The sequence below is a fragment of the Cokeromyces recurvatus genome, assembly GCF_025118155.1.
Source record: "Cokeromyces recurvatus strain NRRL 2243 chromosome Unknown BX663scaffold_10, whole genome shotgun sequence".
NCBI classification, from domain to species: domain Eukaryota; kingdom Fungi; phylum Mucoromycota; class Mucoromycetes; order Mucorales; family Mucoraceae; genus Cokeromyces; species Cokeromyces recurvatus.
The window spans coordinates 828,916-856,409 of NW_026251396.1; the positions used below are offsets into that span (position 1 = coordinate 828,916).

The window sequence follows — 27,494 nt, forward strand, 5'->3', positions numbered from 1 at the left end:
CATAGTGTTATATGAATAGATTGATAAGCAATAATATCATTAGTTTTTTTTTTTTTTTAATCCCTAGGTACAGACTGGCAAATCACTGACAATTTTAATAAAAATTATTATTTTTTTTTTTCCTCTTTCACATTTGAAAGGCATATAGTCTGAAGATAGTTAATAAATTTTTACGTGTATTTACTATACAATGCAGCGTAATTTTCTATACTTACAGCAACAAGCTATGGCTCGTCAAGCTCAACAACAAAGAATTGCAAATGCTGCCGTTGTTGGTAATGCTATTAATAATAATAATCCAAATGTTAATTTTGGAATGCAAGTACCTGATCTCATGAACAATATTTGGATTCAACAGCAAGGATTACAACAACCATCAATTCCAATGAATCCTGCTTTAGCAATACCTCAACAACAACAGCAACAGCAACAATTAGAAGCTGAGAATAGATTAAAACAAGAACAACTTCAGCAACAGCAAAGACTGCAAGCAATGTATATACAGCAAAAGCAGCAGCAGCAGCAACAACAACAACAGCAGCAGCAGCAACAGCAACAGCAACAACAGCAACAACAACAACAACAACAACAACAACAACAACAACAACAACAACAACAGAAACAACCATTACCTTCTTCTTCTACTCCGGTTCAGCTACCTCATACTACTATTGTACAAACTAAGACTCAAGAAAAGAATTTAAAACAATACATAACCCGTGATCAGCAATATCAAATAATACTAAATAAACAACACAAGCAACATGTCGATTTAGCACAAGCAAAGAAAATTGAGATTGATGTCGCAAATAATGAACGACGAATCAGACAACAACATCGAGGGGTTTTAACATTTGGTAAAGGCTATGATGGTTATGGAAATGGAAAAACAAGTGCTAGTCAACTTCCACGAATTATATATCCTGGAGACAAAAAGCGTAAAAGACATTATCAGACTGTTCGAGCGTAAGTTTCTTATTCCTTCAAAATATGTTTGTTTTATTTATATATGTATATGTATATGTATATACGTATATGTATACATATTTTTTCTTTTTTTTTTTAAAAAAAAAAAAAAAGTCTCTATGAAACTTCTGTAGAACAAGCTGATAAAGAAGAGATGCTAGTCCCTATTCGATTAGATATTGAAAATGAAGGTTATAAAATTAGGGACACCTTTACTTGGAATATGAACGGTAAAGTTGAAAGAAAAAGGAAAGGGATAAAGAACTAACAATTTATAAAGAAACATCAATTACGCCTGAACAGTTTGCAGAGATTACATGTGAGGATCTACGTTTACCTGTTTCTATATTTGCTTCTCTAATATCAAATAGTATTCGAGAACAAATTCAGGATTATTTTTTGAACATATCAAGCATGCTAAATGATGATGACCAACAAGAAAGTTTAACTAAAAGAATGAACGCTTATGAGGAATTTATAAAATGTAAAAAACAAAAAATTGATTCGGATAAATCAGAAGAAGATAAAACGATAGTTAAGAATGTGAACAAGACGAATGAACCAGATTTGAGAACAATCATAAAGGTAAATTTTGTTTGTATTAAAAGAAAAAGAAAAAGAAAAAAAAGAGGCTTACATAATAAAACTCCCTTTCCTTGCAAGCTTGATATTATTGTTGGAAATAGAATCTTGAATGATCAATTTGAATGGGATATCAGTTGTAAAGAAAATTCACCAGAATCATTTGCAGAAACGATGGCTACTGAGCTAGGCTTAGGTGGTGAATTCAAGTAAGTCTATTTATTACAGTATATGCATATACATATACATATAAATATATACATGTATACTTATACATATATTATTTATTCATTTTATTATCAGAACTGCAATTGCCCATTCTATTCGAGAACAAGTCCATACATATATCAAATCATTATTGCTTACAGGTTATGAATTTGGAGATGGCTTAATTGAAAATGATGAACTGAAGCGTAGCTTTTTACCTGTCGTACATAACGTGATTCGTGATAATAATGTCATTGAAAAGTTCACACCTTCAGTCGTTGAAGCAACTGATGCCGAGATTGCTAAAATAGAGAAAATCAGAACTAGAGAATCAAGGTTTGTTGTTTGTTTTACTTTTGGTTATATAAAAACAATAAATTAATTTGTATAATTAGACGCAAGAGAAGAGGTGTACGCAGTAGAAAGGGAATAACATTACCAGACCGTGAGCCTATACCTACTTATAGAACTATATTTGCATCACCACTAGAACATGAACTAACGGACGATCAATTCTTAAAAACTCCTCAAGATTCAACACACAATCAAAGAAAAAGCGCATTAAAGGCTAGAATGAACATTGCAGCCGAAGCAGCAGGTGTATCCTTAACATCAGGCCAATTAATAAATATTAATAACAATGATAATACTCATTATAATAATGCTGGAGCCCAATCATCCTCTTCAGTTGATCTTGTAACTCGACCTGTCCCTAGTAAGATAAAATACGTGTATATCTACATGCCTATACTAATATACACATACATTTATATATTTAGGTAAAATGATGGATTCTACTTGGCGATGTTTAGACTGTGGCTGTTCACCATTTATGACGACGATCATTCGATCAGGACCTTCAGGGGATAACACATTATGTAATGCATGTGGATTATATAGACATAGATATAATACAGTTCGTCCACCTAATTATATAGACAAAGAAATTAAAAATGATATACCTTATCTTAATGACTGGCAAAATTATATGACAAGATATAAAGCACAATAATATTAAATCTAGATATGTAAAACTTATCTTATTAACCTTTTTTCCCTTTTCAGTGAATAATAACGTATGAAAAGCATGTATATATAAATAAATATATGTTTACATATTAGTCCAAAAAAAAAAAAAAAAAAAAAAAAAAAAAAAAGCATTATAGAAGAAAAGAAAAGAAAAAAAAACTCCCCTTTTCATGATATATTATAAGCTGTATGTAAAAATAAAATAAGAAATATTTAGAAGACCTTCAAATAAATATTTTTTTTTCTACTATTTTCTTTATTTGTAAAAGAAAAAAAATATGGAAAATCTTTCAACCCAAGAAGAAAGAGAACAGTTCATGTAAGCAAATTATGCAAGTTTTCATTATTTTATTTTATTTTCTCAAATTGACATTCATATCATTACAAGTGACGAGTTTTTAGATAAAGTAAACATTGAGGAGAACAGTAATGAACTATTGGAGGAAGATGAAGATGGACAACAAATAGAAGAAGATATCGCGTATGTACCTACTGGTTTAGCTACTCCTGTTAGTGTCATACAAAAAAATAAAACAGAGCAACAAAAGGAGAAGAAGAAGAAGAAGAAGAAGAAGTCAAAGACTAGTAATTTGCCAGAGGCAGGTTCTGAATTACCTGATGACTATGTTGAAAAACATCCTGAAGATCTTATTGATGATCCTTATGATCCGTAAATAATATTTTTTTTCTTTAAAAAAAAATATATATATATAAAAGAAAAATAATACTCACATTACGTTATGTTTTAGTGAAAACCCATTATCACAGAGAGTTGAATATGCTATTTGGAAATATCGTAAAAATCATAAATTTACTGATGAAAGAAGATCTATATTTGACAATTATCTTAGATTTGGTGGTATTAAGACAGGTCCTAACATGTTCTTGGGTCGTGCTACAAGCGCAGATGCGCCAGATGACCCGGATGCAGCCATTGACTTTGAAGCAGCTAAAACAGCTATAGATAGTGTTCCTGATGAATTAGAAGAAGGCATGGAAGTTAATTTTACTGAAGTGGCCCAAGTTTATCTGGGTAATACATTCATTCGTGAAAGTCGGTTTATCTCTTTACAGAATTTTATTGATGCACCTAATTTAATTGATGCATTTTTAAGATATCTTCAAATTAGACGTGTTGCGCCTGAATATGAAGAAGATATTGCAAATGCTCGTGCTATTTGTGCTCAAGCTAAAATTCAGTTACCAATGTGTAAGAAAGTGAGTAGTTTGCTACCTGGTAAATATAATACAGCCTGTGCAGATGTATTCGGCGCTTTAGACTCAGAAATGGATGTCTCTTGGATGACTGAAACTACATTGAAAATTCAAAAGCAATTTATGTCCTTTGTATCAGAGAAGCTTGGATCAAATGAAGAAGCGAAAAAGATTGTTCAATCTCGCATTAAAAATTTCGATAGTGTAAAATTATTAGAAACTCAAGATTGGGTCTTTGTTCAAGTGTCTGAAATTTCTCCTTATAATGAAGAAACTGGTCCTGATGATTTAGTTCAAGTAATTCTTAAAAATTGTGAAGATACCCAAGATACTTATAGTGTTTTATTGGAAAAAAAAATTGTCGAGAATTTGATGGTTGGTATGGTTGCAAGAGTAACATTGTGTAAATTGAGTAATGGTGAATGGTATCTGCAGAGCGCTACTCGTATTATGCCAACCTTTTACATGGAAGATGACTGTATGACAGAAGAGGATTATGACTATTAATTTCTTTTTCTTAAAAAAAAAAGAAAAGAAAAGAGTAAAGAAAATACTATAAAAATTTTATTTTATTTTTTTATTTTATTTTTTATTTTATTTTTTATTTTTTATTTTATTTTATTTTATTTTATTTTCCCTTCTTTATTATATGTATAATGTATAACAAGAGTAGTAACACAGCGCTTTTTAAGTCTTATATAGTAGACATAGAGCTACCTCCTGCAATTATTATTTCTGTACCTATTCTTGTATTATGCTATATTTTGGTTTTAATTGTTGACTATATCCTTGTAAAGAACGAAAGCAAGTTATCTGCCATTGTTAGTCAGAATCAACTTAGATATATAATTACCACTTATCATTTTGTATTACCTTTTGTTTTCTCATCAAAATATGATTTTGGAAATATATCATTCATGTTACAGCCTTGGGCTTTAGCTGCACAAATTGTATTTTTTACAAATTCAAGTATAACATTAAAAGACTGGTTATCGAAGCTAATTAAAATTTCTACCTTTCAAGATGATACGCCAACGACTGAAACCGATATGGAAATTCGCTTAAACGGTTTAAAGAAAATGATACGTGGTATAATAAAAACTGCTTTTATGAAGGTTGTATTAGATAGTTTGTTACCTGACAATATAGCAAGTCTTTTAGCTATACCATTTTATAAACCTAAAGCGTGCTTTATTACTTTTATTTTAGCGCTTCGTATTTACTGCATGATAAGTGTAGTAGATATAATTACAGGTGTAATTCAAACTATATTTCTTATTAGATTTAATGATATATTCAATAATCCTTTATTAGCTACCAGGTAAATAATATCTTTATATAAACATATATATATATCAATATATGTTTATTTAAAATAGACTTATAAATTATTTGTACTATTAGTCCGAAGGATTTCTGGAAGTAAGTGTTGAAAATCTATCATATTATATGTATATAAATATATAGATGTATATATATATATAACTTAAAATATACATGTAAATTACTAGTCGTAGATGGAATAGGGCAGTGAGCCGTCTATATCATCAATTATTGTTTGTTAATATGACAAAGACTAACGATAAGAAGAATACTGAAAAAGGGTTTCTGTCTACACCCACTGGATGTGGCTTGTTGATATTCTTTATAAGTGGCTTAATGCATGACTTTATGATTGCAGCAGTAGCACGAAGAATTACTTTTGAAATGACAGCATTTTTCTTAATACATGGTATTGCAGTTGGATTAGAAGTAAAGCTTCGCAAAGGAAGTTATAAAAGAGATCCAACAGGTTGTAAACGGGTAGTTTGTAACTTGTTAACCTTACTATTCTTTGTGATAACCGGTAGACTATTTTTAAGCCCCATTCTTCGACAGGAAGCATTCTTACGAATAGCACAACAATTTTAGATTTCAGACCACTTTTATATTGTAATAAAGATGATATTTTACATTCAACTTTTATGTAATTACTTCATAATGCCCTTACTTTCTTTTATATATAAATATATATTTATTTATTTATTAAATTGATAGTCTATTTTAATTTCGTTCTAAATCAGTATGTTGACCAAAATACCTCGCCCACTGATCATCTGGAACAAGTGAACCAAAAAGGTTTTTCATATGATTACCAAGCTATACATTATAAATAAATAAATAAATAAAGTTTAGTTTTGTACAAATGATTTTCGCATAGACTTACTTGATCTAATTCTCGGATGATATTCTCCATCAAAACTACATAAGCATAATAAACCATATAACATTCATCCTTCTTTTCCTCTGTTAACCCAAGTTCCTTGATTGAATTTTCTATGATTAAAGGTATCTGTTGGAGTTTACTCAATAGCCGTTGTCGTGTCTTTTCAGCTGGTGGTAGATAAGGTGGTAAAGGTGTCTTTAATTGTAGTGCTGAAGCCAATAAATAAAAATAGAGGAATACATTGCCTGCCATCTCCATAAATTCATTGGAGACAGGTATTAGAAAACTGCGTCGTACATGGATTGCCCAGACGTCCTTTAAGATAACTATTCTTAATGATAAAAATTTATCAAGAATATTTTGACAGCATACTAGCATAGCTTGATATGTTTTAGCAGGGAAAGGACCCTTGAGACGAGGCTCATTGGGTGCATGAACAAGAAGTGCTTGTAACTCAAATATATTAACTTGAATAGATAACTCGATCCTTTGAAGAACATCCGCTCTTTCTTTATTGTGTTTAGTAATGAGGTAGGGATTATTTGAATATAGATTTGGTTCAACAGAGCTCATATCATACTTCTTTAATAGTGTTTTACTATTCTTGTACTCTTCTCTATATACCTGGTCGTCCTCAGAATAGGTAGATACTAATTGTTTATAAAGCCAGGAAAGCCTTAAAATTAAATCAGAGAGCCCCTTTCTTACTTCAGTTCGAGCCTCATAGGGCCATACATAGGCTGTGACAATCAAGCCTATGATAACACCCAGTGAAACAGCTACACATCTCATCCATGTTAACTCAAATACATCAATACTATCATCATCACGGTTCCTGAATTTATATAAAACCACCAAATTATAAGCTAGCAATGTGAATAATCCAAATCGCCCATGTTTATGATGAAGGATCACCCAGAAGCTAGGGATAGAAATGAGCCATGTCATAAGCCAAAGCATGAGTGTGTTATCGTGAAAAATCGTATAAGTAACAGCAGCTATTACACAGCCTAAGATGGTAGCAAGGACTCGTAAAACAGCTCCCCAATTAGTACCACCCACAGTTGGTAGCATGACAGCTAGAACAGTAATAAGAGTCCATTCAAGTTTAAATTCAGTAAAATAAGGCCTTGTTGCAGGTATGAAAGCCAATACTGCTATAGCCTCAGCTGTTAGCATTGATTTCATAGCAAATTTAAATTGATAAGTTCGAAATTTGGAGAAGAAGCTCCATAAATGAACAAGAAATTTTCGTAATTTTGTTTTGGGTGCTGGTGTATGTAATGTATTGAGGGTATTATGATTGTTAGGTACAAATAAATCAGAAGTTTTGTAAATTTCAGTAGAATAACCTTGCAAACTTGCAACTATAAAGGAAACAAAAAAAAAACAAACAATAACAATACGATAAATAAGCAAACATATAGCTTTTATCTACGACATACAAATAGTTTTTTTTTTAAAAAAAAACAAAAAACAAAAATAAAAAACAAAAATAAAAAACAAAAAATACTAACCGTTTGATCGTTTCTTTAAAAAGCACTTGATCCATTTACTTACATATTTACTTTGATCAGATTCATTTATATCTTCAAAGACATATTGCACCACATCAACTAATGTCATTAATTCTTTAGCAAATTCTAAGAGACAGAATACGAAAAAGTATACAAGAAATATGTCATCAGCTCTAAATTGGCCTTGATTTAGAATGAGTGAATGTAATTCATCAGAATTCATATTTTGTTGATTGAAATGATTTTTATATTTCCTTCGTTTATAAAAACGAATTAATGCTTGATGTTGCGATGTTTCAAATAATTCAATTGCATTTGCTAAATTTTGCCGCATAAGCTGAAAGGAAGGTGTTGTATGAGTTGTTTTCCCCAAAAACCTTGCTTGCAAATGAATAATAGTTTGTTTACAAGTGTATGCAAGTGATTTCATAGGTGATCTTACAGTACGAATAAACTGAACTAAAGCACCTTCTTTAGATGGGAGAGTTTCATCCTGGTCTATTATTTTATCATCTTTTGAAACTTTTCTATCACCCGAGGACGATGAGGAAGGAGACTGGAGAGATGGATTCATAGAAGCATCAGTCGTTTCTAAACAATATTTACTTTGCTCTCTTTCTTTCTCTTTCTTCAATTCAGATTCCATCCTTTTACGTTGCGGGCCCGCTTTCACATTAAATATTTCTTTATTACTAGACCCAGATACTGACCTAGGTAATGATGGCTTTTGATGGTTTATTGTACCATAATGATTGAATGTCTTTGTAGTAGTGACGGTTGATTGTTGCATGACCACCACTTGAAGACCACAGCTACTTTTTAAACCACCTATATGTTGAGCTAACCTCTCTAAGCTCTCTACAATGGCCTTGTATCCCCTGGCATGAAACTGCATCTCTAAATTATAAAATTCTAATTTAGCATCAGCAAGAGCAGGTTTTAAGGCGGTGAAGCTAGTACGATGCGTTTTAATAGCTGTCTCTAATGTTTCATTTGCAGTGAATTCTGGCAGATCTGTATCTAACAAAAAAGTCTTTGTTAAAAGCTTAAGTAAAATTCGAGTTGATGAAAGGCTTGAATCGATTTCAGATCTACACAATAACATAAATAAAAGGAGGTAGGTGGGAAAAAGGTAAAGAAAATGAATGTCTTTACTCTAATAAAGATATAATTTATATATTACTTTAATTTTTCGGCAGCAGTCATTGGCCAGATCAGGACGCAGACAGCAACTGTAATAGCTGATCCAATAGCAACAATAGCAAATGTATCTCTAATGATATCAAAACTAAATTCTGCTTCATTGCCAGAACCTTGTCTTACAATAACAGAAAATAATATCATAAATGCCAAACCAGAAGCTATAGTTTTTTTTTTTTTTTTTTTTTTTTTTTTTTTTTTTTTTTTAAGGGTTGTTTTAATTAAGTTACATTCCTTGAGGATACTAATAGTTATATATATATATATATATGTATATACCTGTTAAAACACTAGGACGATTCAATTTGACTTTTAAATAAGATATAATAAATGTACTTCCAGCAAGCCATACACATAAGGACACACTGTAAGCTACTAATTTCATATCGAGATCTAAGAAATAATTCGTTGTATACATACTAGCTAAACTCAATGTCAGAGCAGCTAATGTATATATCCAACAAAATCCAGCTGCTTCTACCATCCCTCCTACTGTTTTAGCTGGATTAAAAAATACCGTTACTGTTGCTGCTATATGACTTGCTACATGTGTACCACACAATGCGCTAAGTTGTGGAACAAATGTAAACAGTGACCCAATCATGTACGCAATGCTACATTTTAACACCATACTTTGCTTATGTGATAAAGTCAAATATTGGTTTCGAAATTTTGTCCAACTCTTTTTATATCTTTTAAAGACGGATAAATGCTGCTTTCGAAGTTTCTTCTTCTTTGTTTTAATATAATTATCATTAGTGCTACTGTCCTCACTATCGCTACTTTCGTCATTATTAGAAGAAGATGATGATGCTGCTATTGAAGTTGGCTGCAGATTTTTTGAATCACGGGAAGTATCACCATCATTCAATAATTTGCTTGATTCTGTTACTATTCTATAATGTGTTACATAATAATGGGTAAATTAGCCCTTTCCTCTCTCCTCTTTTTTTTTTTCTTCTTTTTTCAGGTTACCTTTGCTCCTTTCTTGTGAGATATTTATCGGAACTCCAATTAGTACTTGGAAATGATCTGTTATTGCCATTGTTACTTAAGTTTGCATGGAGATACTGAGAAGACGTCATTTGCACTGTAGATAGTGAAATAGTCCTCTTTTGTCTTGTGCCATCGTCCAGAATGACTTCATAATCACTTTGATTATCTAAATAGGAAGATGATACTGTCCTTGATAAATAGTGAGTATCAACAAGGTTCTGTGATGACAATAAAGATGGTGTAATTGTTTCTATAGGATTATTTATCTGATGATGATTAAACCAACTTTCGTTATCCATAATACTATTTGGAGTTGATGCAGTAAAATAATCGGATGATTTATACGAATACGGGGTAAAATACTCCTCAGATCTGGACTGAGACATTGAAAAAGGTGTTCTAGCTGTAGCTCTAAAAGCATTTATCGGTCTAGTTTCACTACTGCCATTAAATAAATTGGAAATCCCAGAGAATAATTGATTTTTATCCTTTTGGGATACTGAATTTTCATGTTGATTGTGGTGGTTATTGTCTATATCAGATTCTGGTTCAGTATTAGCTATGCTTTCAGGCATAATAAAATGAAATATATGTTTATAAATATATAGATATATAAAATAAATAAATAGAAGAAGAAAAAAAGAGGGGAATGAAACTAAAAAAATAAAATAAAATAAAAACAGGAGATCTCCATATATACGTTATATATGTAACAAATAGGAGAAGTTTCATAGTACACCTATTCGTGTACATTCATTTTTTCTTCTGTCCCAAAAATTGTTTAGTCATCTTGTGAAATAGAAAAAAAAAAAAAAAAAGGAAAAATTCAACTGAATAAGGAATGTATCGCAAGTATACAGCTGAATAATTAGTTCAGTGTATTTCGTTGATTATTGAGAAGAAAGTATTAGTAAAAAAAAAAAAAAAAAAAAAAAAAAAAAAAAAAAAAAAAAAAAAAAAAAAAAGACACTGATAACACTAGAATAACAAAAGGTTCTGATTATCGATTTTGATGGCTCAGTACATTGTTTATGTTACCTTAAAATTGAGGGTAATTAGCTTAAAGTGGCTTATTTTCATGATTGTTGGATTAATATAAGAAAATAACTTGATATTAGATTATGATATATGGCTTTGCAATTCATATATTTGTATATGTATATGTATACGAATACATATTTGCTATAACAATCCACCAATTTTTTTTTTAAAAAAAAAGCCCTCCTTATTTCGAATAATTGATAAGAATTCTGGATTATTTGCCAAATTTTGTAGAATTGCCCATAATGTATAAATAAAAATTAGCATTACAAGCTCAATATTATTCACCTTCTTTAAAACTATCAGAGAATACTCTGCTATCCAAATTATGCACACCCCTTTGATGTTCGAGTAGCTATTCTTTAATGGTATCTATTGTTAGAAGTGATACTTTGAAAGTAATATACTCATTTACTAGATAAGTTCGGCTACTAGATCCACTCTTTTTTTTTTTTTTTTTTGTGGAGGATTTGATCAAAAAATATAATAGCTTTTATTATAAATTTCTATTAGTTATACTTCTCTATTATTTCTATTTTTTTAATTAGTTATAACTAAAGTCAAAAGAAGTAGATGTTTATGCTAATGATTACAATAATTATCTTTTAATAAGATCCAACTTGATTTGATCTTTATCACCCCATTTATTTTTATTATTGGAAATACTCTGTTTGTTACCTATATTTGTATAATAGAAGATCTGCTACATTAGATGTTTTTCTGAAAGTCTTAATTCTCCACTCATGCATGAGTAGAGTTTATCTGTTAGCTCTTTATGTTTAACTTACTGTATGAACATGACTGTTGAGCTTGTAATGCTACTCTTCCTCCCTTCATTGACCCTAAACATCAATTTTGCAAATAGCCATTTTAATGGGCTTTATCACCTCCGTTAATTTAATTCCTTATTGCATTTATAATTGATATGAATATATCATTTGTCATTATAAAACAAAACAAAAAGATCAGTTTATTAGGTAATATAAACAACTAGTTTGGAAATTGAATATTACTTCATATACGCGTATTTACGTAGGCTATTATGGAAAATATATAATCAAAAAATGAGTTTATATGCATAACAAAATGTTTTATGGTGTCAGCGTTTACTTTACAGTCTGTAAGAAGAAATTGTATGTCAATAAAATCCTAATTAGGATAATTCTAAAGCGTATATTTTATTGGTTAAAAGCATTTACAATTTAACAGTCATGAAAAAAGCTTATAACAATTACACAGCAAACTAGTATTTACATAATTATTCCTTCTAATACATTTATAGAGTATGAGTTCACGAAAACCGATTGATGAAGATTATATTGACATTGACGACACATATGATGGAAATCACGATGATGATGCTGGAAATGGAGGTTATGCCTGGGAAGAAGAATATAAGAGAAGTTGGGATATATTACAAGAAGATGCAGAAGGTCGTCTAAGTAGTGTAGTTTCCCAATTACAACAACAAAGAAAACGACGAAGGTGATTTTTTTAAAAAAAAAAATAATACATTTGTACATAAAAAGAGATTAAAAAAAAACCCCCTCCAATCATGATCCTTATGTACTTAGACTATTAAAAGATACTGCTGTTGTTCAGCGTGGAATTATTCGACATTTATTTCTTATTATAGATCTTTCAGAGGCGATGAATGAAAAAGATTTGAGGCCAAGTCGCGTTGAACTAACTTTAACATATGCACAACAATTTGTTAGTGAATATTTCGATCAAAACCCTATATCACAACTTGGAATTATTATTACTCGAGATGGTATTGCAGAAAAGTTGACAGAACTGAGTGGAAATCCTACAGACCATATAAAAGCATTAAAGACAAAAAAAAATACTGAAACTAGTGGTGAGCCTTCTTTACAGAATGCGCTACAACTAGCAAGAGCAAGTATGATGAGTGTACCTAGTCATGGCTCAAAAGAAGTATTATTAGTATTTGCCTCGTTGACAACGTGTGATCCAACAAATATATATGACACGATCGAACTATTGAAGAAAGATTTAGTAAGAGTAAATATTGTAGGATTAGCTGCCGAAGTACAGATATGTCGAGTATTGAGTGAAGAAACAAAAGGTAAAAGCAAAATGTAAAAAGAAAAAAAAAAGGAGAAACTAAAATCATTCTTTGTTATTATTATGTAGGTTCATACGGTGTTGTGTTAAATGAAGCGCATTATAAAGATTTATTATTCGAAGTAGTTCCGCCACCAGCTGTCTTACCTAATAAAAATGCATCTAATCTCGTTACAATGGGATTTCCCAAAAGATTAGTAGAAGATCACTCTACATTTTGTGTTTGGTAAGATGACTTTAAATAGCACTTTTAAAATACATATAATATTCATAATAATTTAGTCATTCAAAATTAACAGTAGGAGGATACATATGTCCAAGATGTAAATCAAAAGTTTGTGAATTACCAAGCGATTGTGATATATGTGGGCTAACGCTAGTATCGTCGCCTCATTTAGCTCGCTCATATCATCATTTGTTTCCTGTAGATAATTTTGATGAAGCCAAAAATACTAGGTACTAACAAAAGAAACAATTTTTTTTTTTGTTACATAATAATTTTTTTTTTTTTTTTTTTAAAAAAAATAGTGGAAGTGCAACACACTGTTTTTCTTGCTTATCTAAATTTGATAACTTAGACATATCCAATGCAAAATTTATATGTCCAAAATGTTCTCAGGAATTTTGTGCAGATTGTGATATTTTTGTTCATGAAGTATTACATAACTGTCCTGGTTGTTGGAGCGTTGGCAAAAAGAATCTTACTGTAGTGCAATAATATAGCAGCAGTTAAAATAACCAGTTATTCAAACATGAAACTTAATTTATAATTATTTAGTTTATATTAACTCTAATTGAACTAATACCTTCAAAAAATTAACATTAAAGATTTTCTTGTGAAGACATATCTAAGACATTACAAAGAATATATGACAAGTCTACAAACTTGTAAAATGAAGAAAATCATTATCTATTGTTAATTTAAACGATTTATATATAGAACATTTAAAAGTAGTATTACTAAAAAAAAAAGTGGAATTACTAGGCTAATTTTATATTTATAAATGCCCATATACTGATACTGAGCAATTTTCTAAAAATACAAAGTTCAGTGTTTAATCATGACTTTTGTATTCATACAAAAATATTTGTTAATCATCTTGGGGGGAGAGAGAGAAAAAAAAAAATGAAAGACAAGAATACGATACATTTTTTAAATCTAAAACTGCTTGTACTTGTAGCATTTATTGCATAACATAAGGAAGAATATATTATGCGAGTTATTTTTTTTTCTAAAAACACAAAAAATTGCTTGCAATTTAACTTGTGATTAAAAAAGCAAAATTGTATACAATAGATACTTTATTTTTAACAAATAAAATAAATTATTAGCTCTTTTTGTGTTGAGTAAAGCTAACGTTCTTATCAGATTATGTTGTATTTATTACTTTATTTAGCATCTTTATCATGTTGTCTATACATATTATTATATTATAAAAGAAATATTCTATTTGAACTGTATTGACTTACAAAAGTAGTTGATGAGTGTGCATAAAGGCTATTTATTGCTCAATTATAAATTAATTATTATTATTAGAACCCTCGGCAAATTTTACCTATTCTCAGTCTATAATGTGGGACTGAGTAGTTGGCTGAAATATTTTTCCCCTCTTTTTGTTGAAGATCCTTTTTTTTTTTTTTTCTTACGTAAAGATAAAAATCAAATCCCTTCGGCTCTATTTAATAATATAATAGTTAAAAAAAAAACTTTATTTGTAATTTGAATATTACATGCATCTTATCTCGGTAAATATTACATAAATAGTTCTTACTATTTTTTTTTTTGATTTTTTTTTTATAATTTATCAGCCTATGAAAATTAATCAAATGCATTAGCTAAAATAATGATTCCCTTTATTTCACCTTATTTGGAAAAATAACCATTGATATTTGTTAAAGTTTTCCCGACAATTTCACTTTATTAAATTTATTTTTCATTCCTCTTTCAATGCTCCAATCAAAATTTAGTATTATTGCTGATGACTTAAATTGCCGCTGAATACCAAACTGTTGTTTTTTTTTAACATGTTAAAGTACTTTATTAGTAGAATGATAAGATATATTATAAGTCAATCTATTTAAATTTGAATATATGAATATAATATCGAAACATGTAGGCACACGCATTCAACTTCTTTCCCTATCTATCTACCTATCTCTCTCTCTCTCTTGTACATATACATATATTTATATATATAGAAATATATACATGCATGTATGTATGTATATATGTATGTATATATATCTCCATCAAATAAAAATTATCATTTTTCGGTAATTCAAATAGTATTAGATCAGTAATGCCAAACATACTGTACTCGAATTTTATTTGATGTGTTTCGTTATATTCTGTAATTAAATTAAATAAAAAAAAACAAAAAAAAAACAGACATATAAATATAAGAGGATCTAACTGATAATTCCCCGAAGATTTATCTCTTAACTACTTATTATATATAATACTATAATATGTGTGGTTTTTGCTGTTATTTCCATTTTGATAATTCTGAGAGTGTCTATCCTAATCTTGACCTCGATAGTGCTTTAGAGTATATTCATCATCGTGGACCTGATTCTAGAGGAAAATATATCTCTCCTGATGGTCGTTGTGGTAAAGTTTACTCACTTGCATACAAGCATATATATATATATATATATGCATATATTGTTATTATTATTATTAACTCTCTCTTTTTCTTTTTTTTTTCTTTTTTTACAGCTCTTGGACATGTTCGTCTTTCTATTATTGATTTAGCTGGTGGTCATCAACCTTTAAGTAATCAATCTGGTGATATTCAATCTGTTGTAAATGGTGAACTTTATGATTTTGAACGTATTAGATCTGAGTTAGAAGCAGCAGGACATAAGTTCAAGACATTAAGTGATAGTGAAATTGCTCTTCATTTGTTTGAGGAACATGATTTATCTTTCCTTGAATACCTTCGTGGTGAATTTGCTTTATGTATTTGGGATTCTAAGAAGGATCGTTTCATTGCTGCTCGTGATCGTTACGGTATCAAACCTCTTTATTATACTATCTGTAACGGTACTCTTTTAGTTGCAAGTGAAATTAAGTCATTTATTCCTATGGGATGGAAGCCTGAATGGGATGTTGATTCTATTGTGAGTAATGGTTATACCTTCGATCACAGAACTTGCTTTAAGGGCGTCTACAAGGTACCTCCTGCTCATTATCTTATTGCTAATTCCACTGGTTACCTCGAAGTACGTCCCTATTGGGATGCTGACTATCCTGATAAGAATCTTAAGGAAACTCGTACTGTTGATGAAATGATTCAAGGTGTTCGTGAACATTTAATTGAGGCAGTTAGACATAGATTAAGAGCTGACGTTCCTCTTGGTGTTTATCTTAGTGGCGGTATTGATAGTTCTTGTATTGCAGGTATCGCCTCCGCTTTATTAAGAGAGAAGAACCCTGATGCCAAATTAAAGGCTTTCTCTATTTCCTTTGCTGAAAGTGAAAAATATGATGAATCTGAAATCGCAGAAAGAACTGCCAAGTTTTGTAATGCTGATTTCCAAAAGCTCTCCCTTACAGAGGATGATCTTTTGACTCACTTTGAGGACTCTGTTTGGCACGTTGAGCAACCTCAATTCAATTTGAATGGTGTTGGTAAATTCTTACTCTCTGCTTTCGTTCGTGATCAAGGTTATAAGGTGGTCTTGACAGGTGAAGGCTCTGATGAACATTTTGCTGGTTATGCTTTCTTCCATGCTGATTATCTTCGTGAGCCTGATCTTGCTTCTCCTAACGGCTTTGGTACTCTTGATGATAAGCAACGTTTAACTAGATTAAATCTCTTTGGCAAGCAAGCTGAATTCTCAAAATATTCTGACAAGGGCATCACTGATGATCTCTTGGTGGACAAGATGGATCGCACTCGTAGAATGGTAAACAACGTTAATACTCATACCTTATTGTGTAAACATCTTAGTTTAAAGGAGGAGTACTTTAATCGTCCTGTTCTCTCTCAATATGGTGCTCCTAACCCTGCTCTTACTATGGCTGAATCTATTAATGGTATTGCTCGTTATAAGGCTAATCACAAATGGCACCCACTTCATACTGCTCTTTACCTTGAAAACCGTACTATGCTTCCCAACTATCTCTGCAATCATCTAGGTGATCGTAGTGAGATGGCTCACTCTATTGAAGCTCGTACTCCCTTTTTGGACCATCACTTCTGTGAATATGTCAACCACCTTCCCCCTTCCGTCAAAATTAAAGCCGAAAGTGATGGTGCCTTAAATGAAAAATGGATTCTTAAGGAAGCTGTTAAGCCATATATTACTGATGAAATCTATAATCGTACCAAGCAACCTTATTTGGCTCCTTCTTCTAAGGGTCGTAATCCTTTGACAACTGATTTAGTGAATAAGTTGATTACCAAGGAGAATCTTGATCATCTTGGCTGGGTTAATACTGAAAGTGTATACGAAGCTAAGGAAAGATATTTAGAAACCAATGATCCAGAGCTCTTTAAAGATATGTTATTTATCATGTCTTTTGTTATCCTTTCTCAACGTTTCCAAGTTGCTACCTATCATACTATGTCTCAAGCTACTGTTGCTCGTTAAAAAAAAAAAAAAAAAAAAAAAAGGGACATTATTATATCGTATTCTTCATTCCATTTAATTGTACATATATAGATAATATTTCATATTGTTAGCCATTTTATCTAATTTTAATAAACATTTTTATTTTTATTTTTTAAATTTTACAAAAATGGACATACTACTGTTTCAATATTTGTAAGGAGAAACAAAATAGAGATTATTATTATTTTTTTTTTTAATACCGCATGCACACATAAACTCTTTTTTTTTTTTCATTTACTCTAATATTTTATACCTGAATTCTTTTTTATTATTATTTTTCTATTATATAAATCATCAATGAAAACCAAGATTGTAAACTGGAATGCAGTTTCAGAATGGAAATGGAATGTAAAAGAAGGTGACGATGTTTGTGGTATTTGTCATTCAATGTATGAAAATTGTTGCGCAAAATGTAAAATGCCTGGTGATGATTGCCCACTTATTTGGGGTAAATGCAATCATGCATTTCATTTACACTGTTTATGGACATGGTTTGATAATTCAAAGAATGGTGAAAGATGTCCTATGGATCGTTCGAAATGGGAGACATTAACAGCACATACTTGAAAACCTTTTATTTTGTCTTTTTTTTTTATTTTTTTTTTTTTTTTTTGTTATTAGAAATTTATTCTCATTTTTTATATTTTACTGATCGATGAATTCATCAGATCTATTTAATCTGATCTTATACCCCTTTCCATCTTGTATACGGAAAAAAAAAAGAAAATAAAGTTTTATCATAATAATAAGCACCTTTATAAAACAGCCCAAACTTAATTTAACAGAAGGATTCAATAATCACTAATCAATTTTATTAAAAAAAATTTAGTTCTTGTAAGAGATGATACCATCGAAACGTTGCTTGAACCATTCCATAGCTTCTTCCTGTTATTGAAGGGGAGAAAAAAAAATAAACAATAAGTATAAATAAAAATAGGATATCGTGATCATTATTTACCTTCTTGATTTGGTGCTTGACACCAACCTTGGACTTGCAGTGCTTTCTGCGAGAGACACGGAAACCAGGACGACCCAAGACAACATAGTAATCCATACCGTAAATACCAATAGAAGGATCGTACTTGATACCCAAATCAATGTGTTCATCAATACCGAAACCAAAGTTACCAGTGTCAGAGAAGTTACGAGCCTTGAGTTCATATTCCTTGACCTTCAAACCACGTTCGAGGATTTCCTCAGCCTTAGGACCACGGACAGTGACGTGAACGGCAATCTTTTCGTTACGACGAATGGAGAAAGTACGGACAGTGTAACGGGCCTTGGAGTAGACGGGAGTTTGACCAGTCAATTGTTCAAGAACCTTGGCGGCACGAGTGAGTCTATCACCAGATTCACCAACAGAGATGTTGAGAACCAACTTCTCAATTTGGAGGTTGCGCATGGGGTTCTTGGTAACCTTCTGTTCTTCGGCGCTCTATTAAATAGTATACAATAATTTTAGTATTTTTCATTTATATTTCTCTTCTTCAAAATTAGTTCTGAAATGTATTAAATGTATGAGAAGTGATGTTGACGGTTAAAAAACATATACACTTTTGATTTTTTGTTTTTTTTTGACTTTTTTAAAGATTCGTCCTTTATCATCCAAATTAAAACATATCATCAATCCATCTTTAGCATCGCTTCTCCATACATTCTACAATTCCATTTACTCTTTCTTTCATACCATCGTTGGACTATATCGAAGCTAAAAGAGGGAGAATCACCCATATAAGTTATTCACTTCATGATAAATTTGAATGGCCGGGCTGCCTTAAACTACCTACAATAGAAGGCTCGGTCCGGAATAAGAATTCACCTCTGACATCAAATTTATACCGAAAAAAAAAAATTGACCAATAACGAATTCATATAAAACAATATGTAGCTTGTATTATTGTTGATACACATATATTATATAACGAAATAATAGGTTAAGATAATCACATTTGTTTGGATAATAATGTAGCAATTATTATTATTATTAAATAATGGAAATAGTGTTACTGATTCTGATCTTGCATCATAAACTGATATTTCAATCAAAATTTTTTACAAGATACGTTTACATTCAAATAACAAGGCTTATAGTATCTATTGCTTTATTTACGCCACCAGCTTTTGCTAATATATTTTAAATACTTGAGCATAAACAAACTTATGTAGTTAGGTCTCATCATTCTTTCTATTTTTTTTTTTTTTCAATAATAATAACTATTTCAGGAACAGCCTAGACCATGCTATTATATCTTTCAATAACAAAACAACTAACTAAATAATGAATACCGTTGCTTGTTGTTCTAGATATATATATGTATTCATAAGAGCCATACTCTAAATCCTACATTTTTAATTACTGCCTTAAGAATATACATGTATATTTATATACACATATACCATGTATTAGGTAGGTACTTTACATTATCTAGGGATAAAGTAAATATATCATCTGTAGTAAGGTTAATAATCGGTTATGAGTCTTTTCTCTATTATATCCTTCATTCTTACTATTATTGTTGAGAATATATTAGTAATGAGCTTTGTTAATCTAAGATTTCAGGTTATGAAGGTTAAGACATAAATAAAGTCTAACTTGTTATAATCCTCCCCTCACGACATTTATTGCTGGCTAATTTATATTTCAGTTTTTTATTTATTCTATATGTTTGCCTAATAAAGGGATCAAGTAATAGACATTGGCTATTATTATAAATTACTTTTATAAAAGTAGTAAATTAAGATTGTCTTTGAAAAGTAAATCAACTAATTTCGGTCCTAAATGTAAACAAATAAAATAAAATAAACAAACGAATATTAAAATAACAAAAAAAGGGAGACATATAGCTAACAGAACAGTCCGGAAAACTAGGAGTAAGATTCTAAGCACTCAAAAATAAAAATCAAGTCGTGCTTATCCCTAATGTCTATCCAGACGCCAAAATGTTCGCTTCAGAGCTTATCTTAAAAACATGATGCAAATAACCATTCCTCCATTATATGTTAAATAGACACACAATTACGACATGTAAATGAACGTTTTCAAATATAGCATATCCAAAACAAAAAAAAAATGTCTTGATTTTTAAAAACAAATATATAAAGTTCTTTATTTTGATAAAATATAAAATAGTAACTTCTTAATGCTTCTTGTTCTATATAAAGATAATACGCATTAGTCAAATCATAAAATATAACTTTTACACCATTTTATACTTTACCTTGATCTTACGAAGGTAGAATTCGAGTTCCTTACCCTCAAGAATGTAACCATCACAACGACCAGATTGACCGGGACGAGAAGAGATGACAGCATAGAGACGACCAGCATTGAATTGATCATTCAAGAGAGGATCAACGGCAGCATTAGCGGCACGAGCAGCCTTCTTCTTGGAGATTTTAGCTTCAGCATTCTCTTCAGTCTTCTATATATATTTGTAATAAAGGAAAGTTAATTTTTTTTTCTTCTTACTAACTAACTAGTTCCATCTATAGAATACTTACAGCTTCAGAAGCCTTGGCCTTACCAAGAGGAAGAGCATAGTGAGCTTCGTACCATTGACGGAAAGGAGTGGCATCAATTTGAATGACAGCACCCTTGACAAGAGTGTTGGTACGAACCAATTCGTTGTTGGAGGCGTTGTAGACGACAGTCAAAACACGAGTCTTACGGGAAATACCTTCAGAACCCCAGGAGAAGTTACCAGATTCAAGACGAAGAGCACGACGCTTGAAGTTACCACCACGGACACGAACAAGGTGAATACGCTTAGCACCCAACTTGGTGTTGGCAGCTTGACGACCTAATTCGAACCTAATGAAATTAACATGAGAAATTATTGTTTAGAATTTATTTATTTTGGGAAATTGTAGATCAATCTAATTGTCAATTTAAACATTTACTTTCTCTTCTTTCTGTATTGAGCACGTCTAGCACCGGTAGCGCTGCGTTTGTGGCGAGAATCACGACTGATACCTAAATGATGTATGCATATATTAGCTTATTTGGATGGATGATGGATGGATATTGTTCACTTTACCCATGGTGTATTTAGAGAAGGAACTCTATTTCTTTCTCGCTTTCTGAATTCATTTTGTTCCCTTCTGAATTTCTTTTTTTTTTTTTTTTTTTTTTTTTTTTCTGCTAATTTTTTGACTCCGAACTTGGTGGGTTATCACAGTTACCGTCAAATGCCTTTCCAAGTTTAGCTGTCACATACCAGTCTCGTCTATCATATATATATATATAAACTGCAATCCATAACAGACCATTTATAATATGCATTTCAAATTAATAAAGTATTTATATCCAATAATGAAAACGAAGTCTTTTATTTATTTATTTGCTTATAAACTTTTTAAAAGATTTAAGCCGTTTTTTTTTTTGTTGTTGTTGCTTACGTTAGTACCAAGAAAATAGAGAAAGGTAGAGTAAATGAACAATAAATCGAATACTATGTCAGAATACAAGAGATTTTGTATGATCAGAAACAACCTTGTATCGACAAAATACTTTAAATATGAATAGATGTATTACAAATGATCCCTTATGTTAAAAAGTAAGAGTAGAATGTATAATTTTACTTATTTACTATATCCTATTATTTATTACAATACTTATTATATGTGTTTGATCGACAAAAAAGAAAAAAAAAAGTTTTACTTGTGTTTTCTTCTTTCACATCTCTTAACATAGAGTCAGGTCTTTCAAGATGAATACCCTCATTACTTAGCATGACGCATATCTTCTCAATCCAACTCTGATACAATAATGGGATTATTATTCAATGTACAACTGAGAGAAACTAACAAAGTACTTAAATCTGTCCATAGCCATTGAGAAGAGTCAAGAAAATAATAGTTTTAACTATTTGTAGTAAAGTTAAACCTTTTAGTTATTTTTTTTTCTTATTTATGCAAGCATATGAAAAAAAAATATTTGTATATAAATATTAATAAAGGAAGCTTGTAACATTACATAATAAATGTCAGGTTAATATTGCATAATTGTTTACATAAAGTTTATTGAACATAACATGGCCAATTTTATTATTATAATTACTATATTATTATTATTATTATCTATATAATAGTAGGGCATGTGTGTATTTGGGAAGAGTTATTATGTCTTGTGATGTTTCTATTAGATATACATAGATATATAGATATATAGATACCTATAGATATATAGATATATAGATATACATACATATACATATACATATACATATATATATATATTTACAATTATTTACATGATAAAGCAACTTTTGTTACGTTGAGGAGTATTAGCATTATGAGACGGTGGTGGTGGTGATATTCGGCGAAGAGGTAAACGACTATGGTTATTACGATGATGATGATGATGATGTTTCATCATTTGCTTACTCAACATCATTTGTTCTTGTTGGTTTTCTTTTCGTTTTTCTTTGATTTCTTTTGGAAAATAAAGAAGCATAAAATCTTGCAATGATGTATCAAGATTATTGGCATCCGCATTTCCTACTGCATGTTCTTGTCTACAAATAGGACAATCATACAGACGTTTCTTGTGAGCCTTAATAAGACATCTAACACAAAATACATGGCCACATTCTAAGCGAATAGGTCTCCATGCAATAGCTATGATAAAAAAAGTCAAAAACAAACCAAAAAAAAAAAAAAAAAAAAAAAAAAAAAAAAATCGGAAAAATAGGATCCACTTCTTAAAGCCAATTATTCAACATACTTACAGAAACATACGGGACAATCATAATCATCAGGTTGTGGGACGATTGTAATTAATTTTGTTTGAATAGCATTGAATAAGGAAGTTAAGATACCTTCGATAAATATAGCATTATCTTTTGTGAACGAAGAGAATTCAGAAGAAGCACTACATCCAATGATACTTTCAATATTAGGGCGGGGGAGAGAAGACAGGCTTACTTAAATACTTAGTATTGAATTTTCATCACATTACCATAATCCACTTCTTTTATCATGTTTTTTCAAGATTTTAATTATTGCTGTTTGATTTAATGATTGGAAATGTTTAAAATGAACAAGCTGAGCATTGATGGCCATAAACTGAGCAAGAGCAATTCTTGATTGTCTAGTTGTCATTCTTTTTGTCTGATAACAATAGTAAATAAATCTATCTTTAAACAACATAATGTATTATAATCATAATTACCAAGTTCATACGAGATAATTCATCAGTAAACCATTGTAATTTTTCTTGACTTCTTTTATAAGATTCAGTAGCATATTTCTCATTTGTTTCATTCTTGAAAATCGCAGCCTCCATATATAAACTAAATATCTCTCTCCAATTATACAAATCTTTCCTTTCTGGTGAAGCCTATATAAATGTCAATCAGTCAGTCAGTCAGTCAGTCAGTCAGTCAGTCAGTCGGTAGAAGGTCATCTTTTTTTTTTTACAACTTTATAAACGGTTTTTTATTTATACACTTTACTGCAATTGTGAGTTGACTTTCAAGCTTATCTACGTCATTAATGAATCGTGTCTTTTCTTTTTCATGTAAAGCAGCTGCATGAGATAATTCATGTACAAGCAAGTGAAAGAATTCAGAATCACGAACGAGTTCGATTTTAATAGATAAAGGTTCTGTATTAATTCGCTGAGTGACGGGTATTAAGTTCAATAAAGCTGGTTTATCGACAGCAGTAATAGACATAGGATCGTCAATTGTAATTTTAATAAAAGGATGAATGTCCTCCATATCACCTAAAATAAATAGTGTATATTTTTATTGATTAAAATTGATTATTTTATATGAATATACATATATATAAATACATATATTTATTCATGTATATATCTATTTACCATCCATTATATAATCTAAACGCATCGTTTTTACTGTATCTAATGTACTTATCCACTCAGTTGATAATCCTCTTGATTCAAGCTCATCAACAATAAGTCGAATAGATTTCTTTAACGTCTTATAATGGATAAGATGTGGCCTCCAATTCTCCGGGAGATCAAAAGATGCTGTCTCCATCTGCTTTCCAAACTTCATTCTTTTCTTTTATTAATATAAGTAAACAACTGTTTTATCCATAAAGACATACAAAAGAAAAATTGTATATGATATTAAAAAAAAAAAAAAAAAAAAAAAAAAAGAGAGAGAGAATTTAAACGCAGTATGGTTTATATATACATATTTTTTTTTTTTTACAGTTTGAATCATATCCTATTAATGACGATTAATAATCTCCGGTCTCCAATAATATTTGAAGTTTAAATCCTCGTGATATAGTTCATCAAATAGCAACAAAAAATTTTTGGTTTAGAGAAAGCACATACTGTGTATAAAAAAAATAAAAAAAAAAAAAAGTCGAGAAAGTAATTAAAAAGTATGTGCTTTATTAGTCAAATAACGCAATCATTAAGAAATGAAAAGAACACATCATAAACTGAGATAATAAAGCGCATAAAATAAACACGGTACAGTAGTTCAGATAAGTGGATAAAATGAGCAGTTTGTTTAGTGATATTTAAAATCTCTTGGTAAAGATGATTCTTTTTGACGACAACAGAATAAAGGCAGCTAGAGAGAAGGATACATACGGCGGCGCCTTAAATGAATGCAACATAGTAAGTTCAACATTTAACGGATAGGTACAACGCTTAGATTTATCATTGCAGCAACTAAACCAAGATGTGAGTACAAAGCATAGCTGCATATACAAGAAGGGGCCATAAGCAATCAAAGAATAATAAAGATAGGTTTAGATCCACCATCCACAAAAAGAAGAGCGGAGTTTAGAGTTGAAGTAGGAATGTTATTTTTATTTTTATCGAGAATATTAGCCCAAAAGATCGCATGTAAAGGTTAGAAACATTAAAAAAGAATTGCCAAGGGACTCGTGGTTCAATCAACTTATATTATTATTATTAAAAAAAAATGAGTGCAGATAACTGAATATAAAGTGGTATGTTTAGCAGATAGATAAAAGAGATCCAAATAAGTTGTACTTGTAAAACACAAATCCCTGCTTGCATTGTCAGCTGTGTATTACTTTGATCAAAGATTCGTGAGAAACTGTCAAAGTTTCAACGAATGTAGTCATTCCAATCTGTCTCTAATTACTTGAAAAACCTTGTTATTTCAAGTAACTAACATTTAAGCCCTAACCCTGTTTAAGAACAAACAAATTATTTGAATATATAAACTAACTACAAATAGATGCTTAAATATGGCGTTATCAACTGCTACAGAGGCAAGTCGGCTCATTAAGATGATTTATTATCAATAACTGAAATAACTCGTAATGACATGAATAAATTGATGATGTAAATAGAATCTTAATGAACATCAATTTTTGGAAAAAAAAATAAAATAAAAAGTGGAATTATATGATAAATATCTTCAGATGGGTATCATTAAATAGATTTTTAAATAGTATAGCAATGATGATAAGGTATAAGCAAGTAATGGATCCCATTTGTATTGTTAACTCATTATATCATAAGCAGTATTTATTAATATATAGCTTAGCAGTTCAATATATGCAAAGAAACGAAGCAGAATGTTAATATTTAATGGCTAAAAACTGGTTGAAAGCAGTGAACCTAATTTTTTTTTTCTTGTGTAATATTACTATCTTTACCGAGCTTTATTATTTTCTTTTTTTTTTTGAATTCATTTCTTTAATAAAAGAAAAAAAAATTATGAAGGTAAAGTTGAATCTCTTTTTTTTTTCGAAAGATAATATTGTATTTTAGCTTTGCTTGTAGTATTAAAAAGATGTGGGTAATCTGACATTAATTTTGATAATCTTTCATTGTCATTTAAAACATTATCTAGTAATTCAATGCTTTTTATTGTCTTGGGATCAGTTTCCCTAATTTAATAATGATGAATAGTAAAAGTTTATATTATTATTATTTCAACATCACGCATCATCTAGTTATTCATTACATTACATTCTAACATGAAAAATAAAACAAATAATCAAAAAAAGTAAAATAAGGATTTCTTTCTTTTTTTTTTTTTTCCTCCTATGTTGTGACTGTTTGTGTTACCTAGTTACGAAACTCAAGTTTATAAACAAAACAAAATATTAAAATATGATCAAATATGATTGCAATCAGGGGCACTAAGTGGATTTATATTTAATATTTTTCTACTAAAATTAGTTTATAATGTGATTTCCAACTTGGGAAGTAATAAACTCTATTGCAACTATAGAAAAAGATGATACTCAGTCGTGTTTATAGTAATATCACGTATTATGCACATTAATGAGTCTTTATTAAAAAATAAAAAGTATAACATGTACCAAAGATGAAGAAGAACTAGCAAAAGAAAAAAAATTATTTATTGTAACTCTTGTCACAGGCTTCAAGTATTAGTGGGAACCAGCTTTCCCATAGGTCTAAGTGTAGTAGTTATCCTAGTCTAAGCTATTGTACACAAGACGGCAACTATTTCTTCTTCTTCTTCTTCTTCTACTACTACTACTACTCTCTCACTCTCACTCTCTTCCTAATGTGAGAAATGAGGACAGAAATAAATTAGAAGAGTAAATTAACAATTATCAAGTGAAAATAACCCAACAGATCATATTGGATAGCTTGCTATAGGTAAAGACAGTTCCTAAGGTACGCATCAAACCCTTGATAGACATGCTACGAAAAAGCTAATGGAAGGATATTTTCTAAAAGGAATTAGCCGAGAAATAGTAAAGCATACATATGATCAATAAAGTAAATTGAAATAAAAAGTCATGTGGAGTACAAGCTCTCCTTAAATAAAAGTAGAATGACAAAACTGCCTAATTGAGTTGTCACCACCATCATCTAATACACATTTAAG

General features: G+C 30.3%; 11 protein-coding genes across 11 annotated transcripts; 7 read left to right on the plus strand and 4 right to left on the minus strand.

The window, feature by feature from the left end:
• Positions 1 to 135: 135 nt before the first annotated feature.
• Positions 136 to 2,890, plus strand: BX663DRAFT_560668 (uncharacterized protein). Its single transcript, XM_051531901.1, has 7 exons — positions 136 to 966; positions 1,081 to 1,196; positions 1,247 to 1,551; positions 1,630 to 1,757; positions 1,852 to 2,091; positions 2,151 to 2,470; positions 2,535 to 2,890. Exons 1-7 carry the CDS (start codon positions 191 to 193, stop codon positions 2,765 to 2,767), a joined length of 2,118 nt encoding a protein of 705 aa, XP_051383733.1. The 5' UTR covers positions 136 to 190; the 3' UTR covers positions 2,768 to 2,890.
• Positions 2,891 to 3,038: 148 nt separating this feature from the next.
• Positions 3,039 to 4,578, plus strand: BX663DRAFT_507455 (Argonaute siRNA chaperone complex subunit Arb1-domain-containing protein). Its single transcript, XM_051527348.1, has 3 exons — positions 3,039 to 3,103; positions 3,173 to 3,454; positions 3,534 to 4,578. Exons 1-3 carry the CDS (start codon positions 3,063 to 3,065, stop codon positions 4,504 to 4,506), a joined length of 1,296 nt encoding a protein of 431 aa, XP_051383734.1. The 5' UTR covers positions 3,039 to 3,062; the 3' UTR covers positions 4,507 to 4,578.
• A 338-nt stretch (positions 4,579 to 4,916) lies between these two features.
• Positions 4,917 to 5,425, plus strand: BX663DRAFT_433542 (uncharacterized protein; the record flags this gene model as incomplete). Its single annotated transcript, XM_051523000.1, has 2 exons — positions 4,917 to 5,320; positions 5,404 to 5,425. 2 exons carry the CDS (start codon positions 4,917 to 4,919, stop codon positions 5,423 to 5,425), a joined length of 426 nt encoding a protein of 141 aa, XP_051383735.1.
• A 73-nt stretch (positions 5,426 to 5,498) lies between these two features.
• On the plus strand, positions 5,499 to 6,063 carry BX663DRAFT_40209 (uncharacterized protein). The gene is made up of 2 exons (XM_051522225.1): positions 5,499 to 5,965; positions 6,037 to 6,063. Exon 1 carries the CDS (start codon positions 5,566 to 5,568, stop codon positions 5,908 to 5,910), a length of 345 nt encoding a protein of 114 aa, XP_051383736.1. The 5' UTR covers positions 5,499 to 5,565; the 3' UTR covers positions 5,911 to 5,965; positions 6,037 to 6,063.
• On the minus strand, positions 6,004 to 10,696 carry BX663DRAFT_471797 (uncharacterized protein). The gene is made up of 6 exons (XM_051524161.1): positions 9,898 to 10,696; positions 9,202 to 9,818; positions 8,906 to 9,083; positions 7,723 to 8,813; positions 6,206 to 7,572; positions 6,004 to 6,138 (listed from the first exon to the last, which is right to left on the minus strand). Exons 1-6 carry the CDS (start codon positions 10,491 to 10,493, stop codon positions 6,043 to 6,045), a joined length of 3,945 nt encoding a protein of 1,314 aa, XP_051383737.1. The 5' UTR covers positions 10,494 to 10,696; the 3' UTR covers positions 6,004 to 6,042.
• Positions 10,697 to 12,136: 1,440 nt separating this feature from the next.
• Positions 12,137 to 13,982, plus strand: BX663DRAFT_507465 (Ssl1-like-domain-containing protein). Its single transcript, XM_051527349.1, has 6 exons — positions 12,137 to 12,444; positions 12,534 to 13,048; positions 13,117 to 13,273; positions 13,330 to 13,503; positions 13,576 to 13,753; positions 13,856 to 13,982. Exons 1-6 carry the CDS (start codon positions 12,245 to 12,247, stop codon positions 13,865 to 13,867), a joined length of 1,236 nt encoding a protein of 411 aa, XP_051383738.1. The 5' UTR covers positions 12,137 to 12,244; the 3' UTR covers positions 13,868 to 13,982.
• A 1,479-nt stretch (positions 13,983 to 15,461) lies between these two features.
• On the plus strand, positions 15,462 to 17,665 carry BX663DRAFT_507468 (asparagine synthase). Its single transcript, XM_051527350.1, has 2 exons — positions 15,462 to 15,658; positions 15,767 to 17,665. Exons 1-2 carry the CDS (start codon positions 15,517 to 15,519, stop codon positions 17,644 to 17,646), a joined length of 2,022 nt encoding a protein of 673 aa, XP_051383739.1. The 5' UTR covers positions 15,462 to 15,516; the 3' UTR covers positions 17,647 to 17,665.
• A 219-nt stretch (positions 17,666 to 17,884) lies between these two features.
• BX663DRAFT_507470 (anaphase-promoting complex subunit Apc11) lies at positions 17,885 to 18,245 on the plus strand. Its single transcript, XM_051527351.1, has one exon. It carries the CDS (start codon positions 17,965 to 17,967, stop codon positions 18,232 to 18,234), a length of 270 nt encoding a protein of 89 aa, XP_051383740.1. The 5' UTR covers positions 17,885 to 17,964; the 3' UTR covers positions 18,235 to 18,245.
• Positions 18,246 to 18,492: 247 nt separating this feature from the next.
• On the minus strand, positions 18,493 to 19,069 carry BX663DRAFT_433170 (60S ribosomal protein L11; the record flags this gene model as incomplete). Its single annotated transcript, XM_051522976.1, has 2 exons — positions 18,493 to 18,552; positions 18,626 to 19,069. The coding sequence occupies 2 exons, from the start codon at positions 19,067 to 19,069 to the stop codon at positions 18,493 to 18,495; spliced, it is 504 nt and encodes a 167-aa protein (XP_051383741.1).
• A 1,682-nt stretch (positions 19,070 to 20,751) lies between these two features.
• Positions 20,752 to 21,760, minus strand: BX663DRAFT_536182 (40S ribosomal protein S8). Its single transcript, XM_051530619.1, has 5 exons — positions 21,705 to 21,760; positions 21,568 to 21,640; positions 21,169 to 21,478; positions 20,886 to 21,089; positions 20,752 to 20,819 (listed from the first exon to the last, which is right to left on the minus strand). Exons 1-5 carry the CDS (start codon positions 21,706 to 21,708, stop codon positions 20,805 to 20,807), a joined length of 606 nt encoding a protein of 201 aa, XP_051383742.1. The 5' UTR covers positions 21,709 to 21,760; the 3' UTR covers positions 20,752 to 20,804.
• Positions 21,761 to 22,762: 1,002 nt separating this feature from the next.
• Positions 22,763 to 24,777, minus strand: BX663DRAFT_507484 (SPX domain-containing protein). Its single transcript, XM_051527352.1, has 6 exons — positions 24,497 to 24,777; positions 24,123 to 24,394; positions 23,840 to 24,007; positions 23,627 to 23,778; positions 23,397 to 23,539; positions 22,763 to 23,286 (listed from the first exon to the last, which is right to left on the minus strand). Exons 1-6 carry the CDS (start codon positions 24,690 to 24,692, stop codon positions 22,916 to 22,918), a joined length of 1,302 nt encoding a protein of 433 aa, XP_051383743.1. The 5' UTR covers positions 24,693 to 24,777; the 3' UTR covers positions 22,763 to 22,915.
• Between the last annotated feature and the right edge of the window lie 2,717 nt (positions 24,778 to 27,494).

Bases quoted from the DNA above. Each gene is read 5' to 3' on its own strand.
- BX663DRAFT_560668 (XM_051531901.1), top strand. From the start codon at position 191: ATGCAGCGTAATTTTCTATACTTACAGCAACAAGCTATGGCTCGTCAA. The intron at 1,197-1,246 runs GTAAAGTTGAAA...CAATTTATAAAG, and splicing joins CTTTACTTGGAATATGAACG to AAACATCAATTACGCCTGAA. The intron at 1,552-1,629 runs GTAAATTTTGTT...TTTCCTTGCAAG, and splicing joins ATTTGAGAACAATCATAAAG to CTTGATATTATTGTTGGAAA.
- BX663DRAFT_507455 (XM_051527348.1), top strand. From the start codon at position 3,063: ATGGAAAATCTTTCAACCCAAGAAGAAAGAGAACAGTTCAT. The intron at 3,104-3,172 runs GTAAGCAAATTA...TATCATTACAAG, and splicing joins GAAGAAAGAGAACAGTTCAT to TGACGAGTTTTTAGATAAAG. The intron at 3,455-3,533 runs GTAAATAATATT...GTTATGTTTTAG, and splicing joins ATTGATGATCCTTATGATCC to TGAAAACCCATTATCACAGA.
- BX663DRAFT_40209 (XM_051522225.1), top strand. From the start codon at position 5,566: ATGACAAAGACTAACGATAAGAAGAATACTGAAAAAGGGTTTCTGTCT.
- BX663DRAFT_471797 (XM_051524161.1), bottom strand. From the start codon at position 10,493: ATGCCTGAAAGCATAGCTAATACTGAACCAGAATCTGATATAGACAAT. The intron at 9,819-9,897 runs GTAACCTGAAAA...AACACATTATAG, and splicing joins CTCACAAGAAAGGAGCAAAG to AATAGTAACAGAATCAAGCA. The intron at 7,573-7,722 runs GTTAGTATTTTT...TTTCCTTTATAG, and splicing joins TTTAAAGAAACGATCAAACG to TTGCAAGTTTGCAAGGTTAT.
- BX663DRAFT_507465 (XM_051527349.1), top strand. From the start codon at position 12,245: ATGAGTTCACGAAAACCGATTGATGAAGATTATATTGACATTGACGAC. The intron at 13,049-13,116 runs GTAAAAGCAAAA...ATTATTATGTAG, and splicing joins ATTGAGTGAAGAAACAAAAG to GTTCATACGGTGTTGTGTTA. The intron at 13,504-13,575 runs GTACTAACAAAA...TAAAAAAAATAG, and splicing joins GATGAAGCCAAAAATACTAG to TGGAAGTGCAACACACTGTT.
- BX663DRAFT_507468 (XM_051527350.1), top strand. From the start codon at position 15,517: ATGTGTGGTTTTTGCTGTTATTTCCATTTTGATAATTCTGAGAGTGTC. The intron at 15,659-15,766 runs GTAAAGTTTACT...CTTTTTTTACAG, and splicing joins CTCTCCTGATGGTCGTTGTG to CTCTTGGACATGTTCGTCTT.
- BX663DRAFT_507470 (XM_051527351.1), top strand. From the start codon at position 17,965: ATGAAAACCAAGATTGTAAACTGGAATGCAGTTTCAGAATGGAAATGG.
- BX663DRAFT_536182 (XM_051530619.1), bottom strand. The intron at 21,479-21,567 runs GTAAATGTTTAA...TAATTTCATTAG, and splicing joins CAATACAGAAAGAAGAGAAA to GTTCGAATTAGGTCGTCAAG. The intron at 21,090-21,168 runs GTAAGTATTCTA...AAATATATATAG, and splicing joins AGGCCAAGGCTTCTGAAGCT to AAGACTGAAGAGAATGCTGA.
- BX663DRAFT_507484 (XM_051527352.1), bottom strand. From the start codon at position 24,692: ATGAAGTTTGGAAAGCAGATGGAGACAGCATCTTTTGATCTCCCGGAG. The intron at 24,008-24,122 runs GTAAAGTGTATA...ACATTTATATAG, and splicing joins AAAGTCAACTCACAATTGCA to GCTTCACCAGAAAGGAAAGA. The intron at 23,287-23,396 runs GTAAGTATGTTG...TTTTTATCATAG, and splicing joins TGATTGTCCCGTATGTTTCT to CTATTGCATGGAGACCTATT.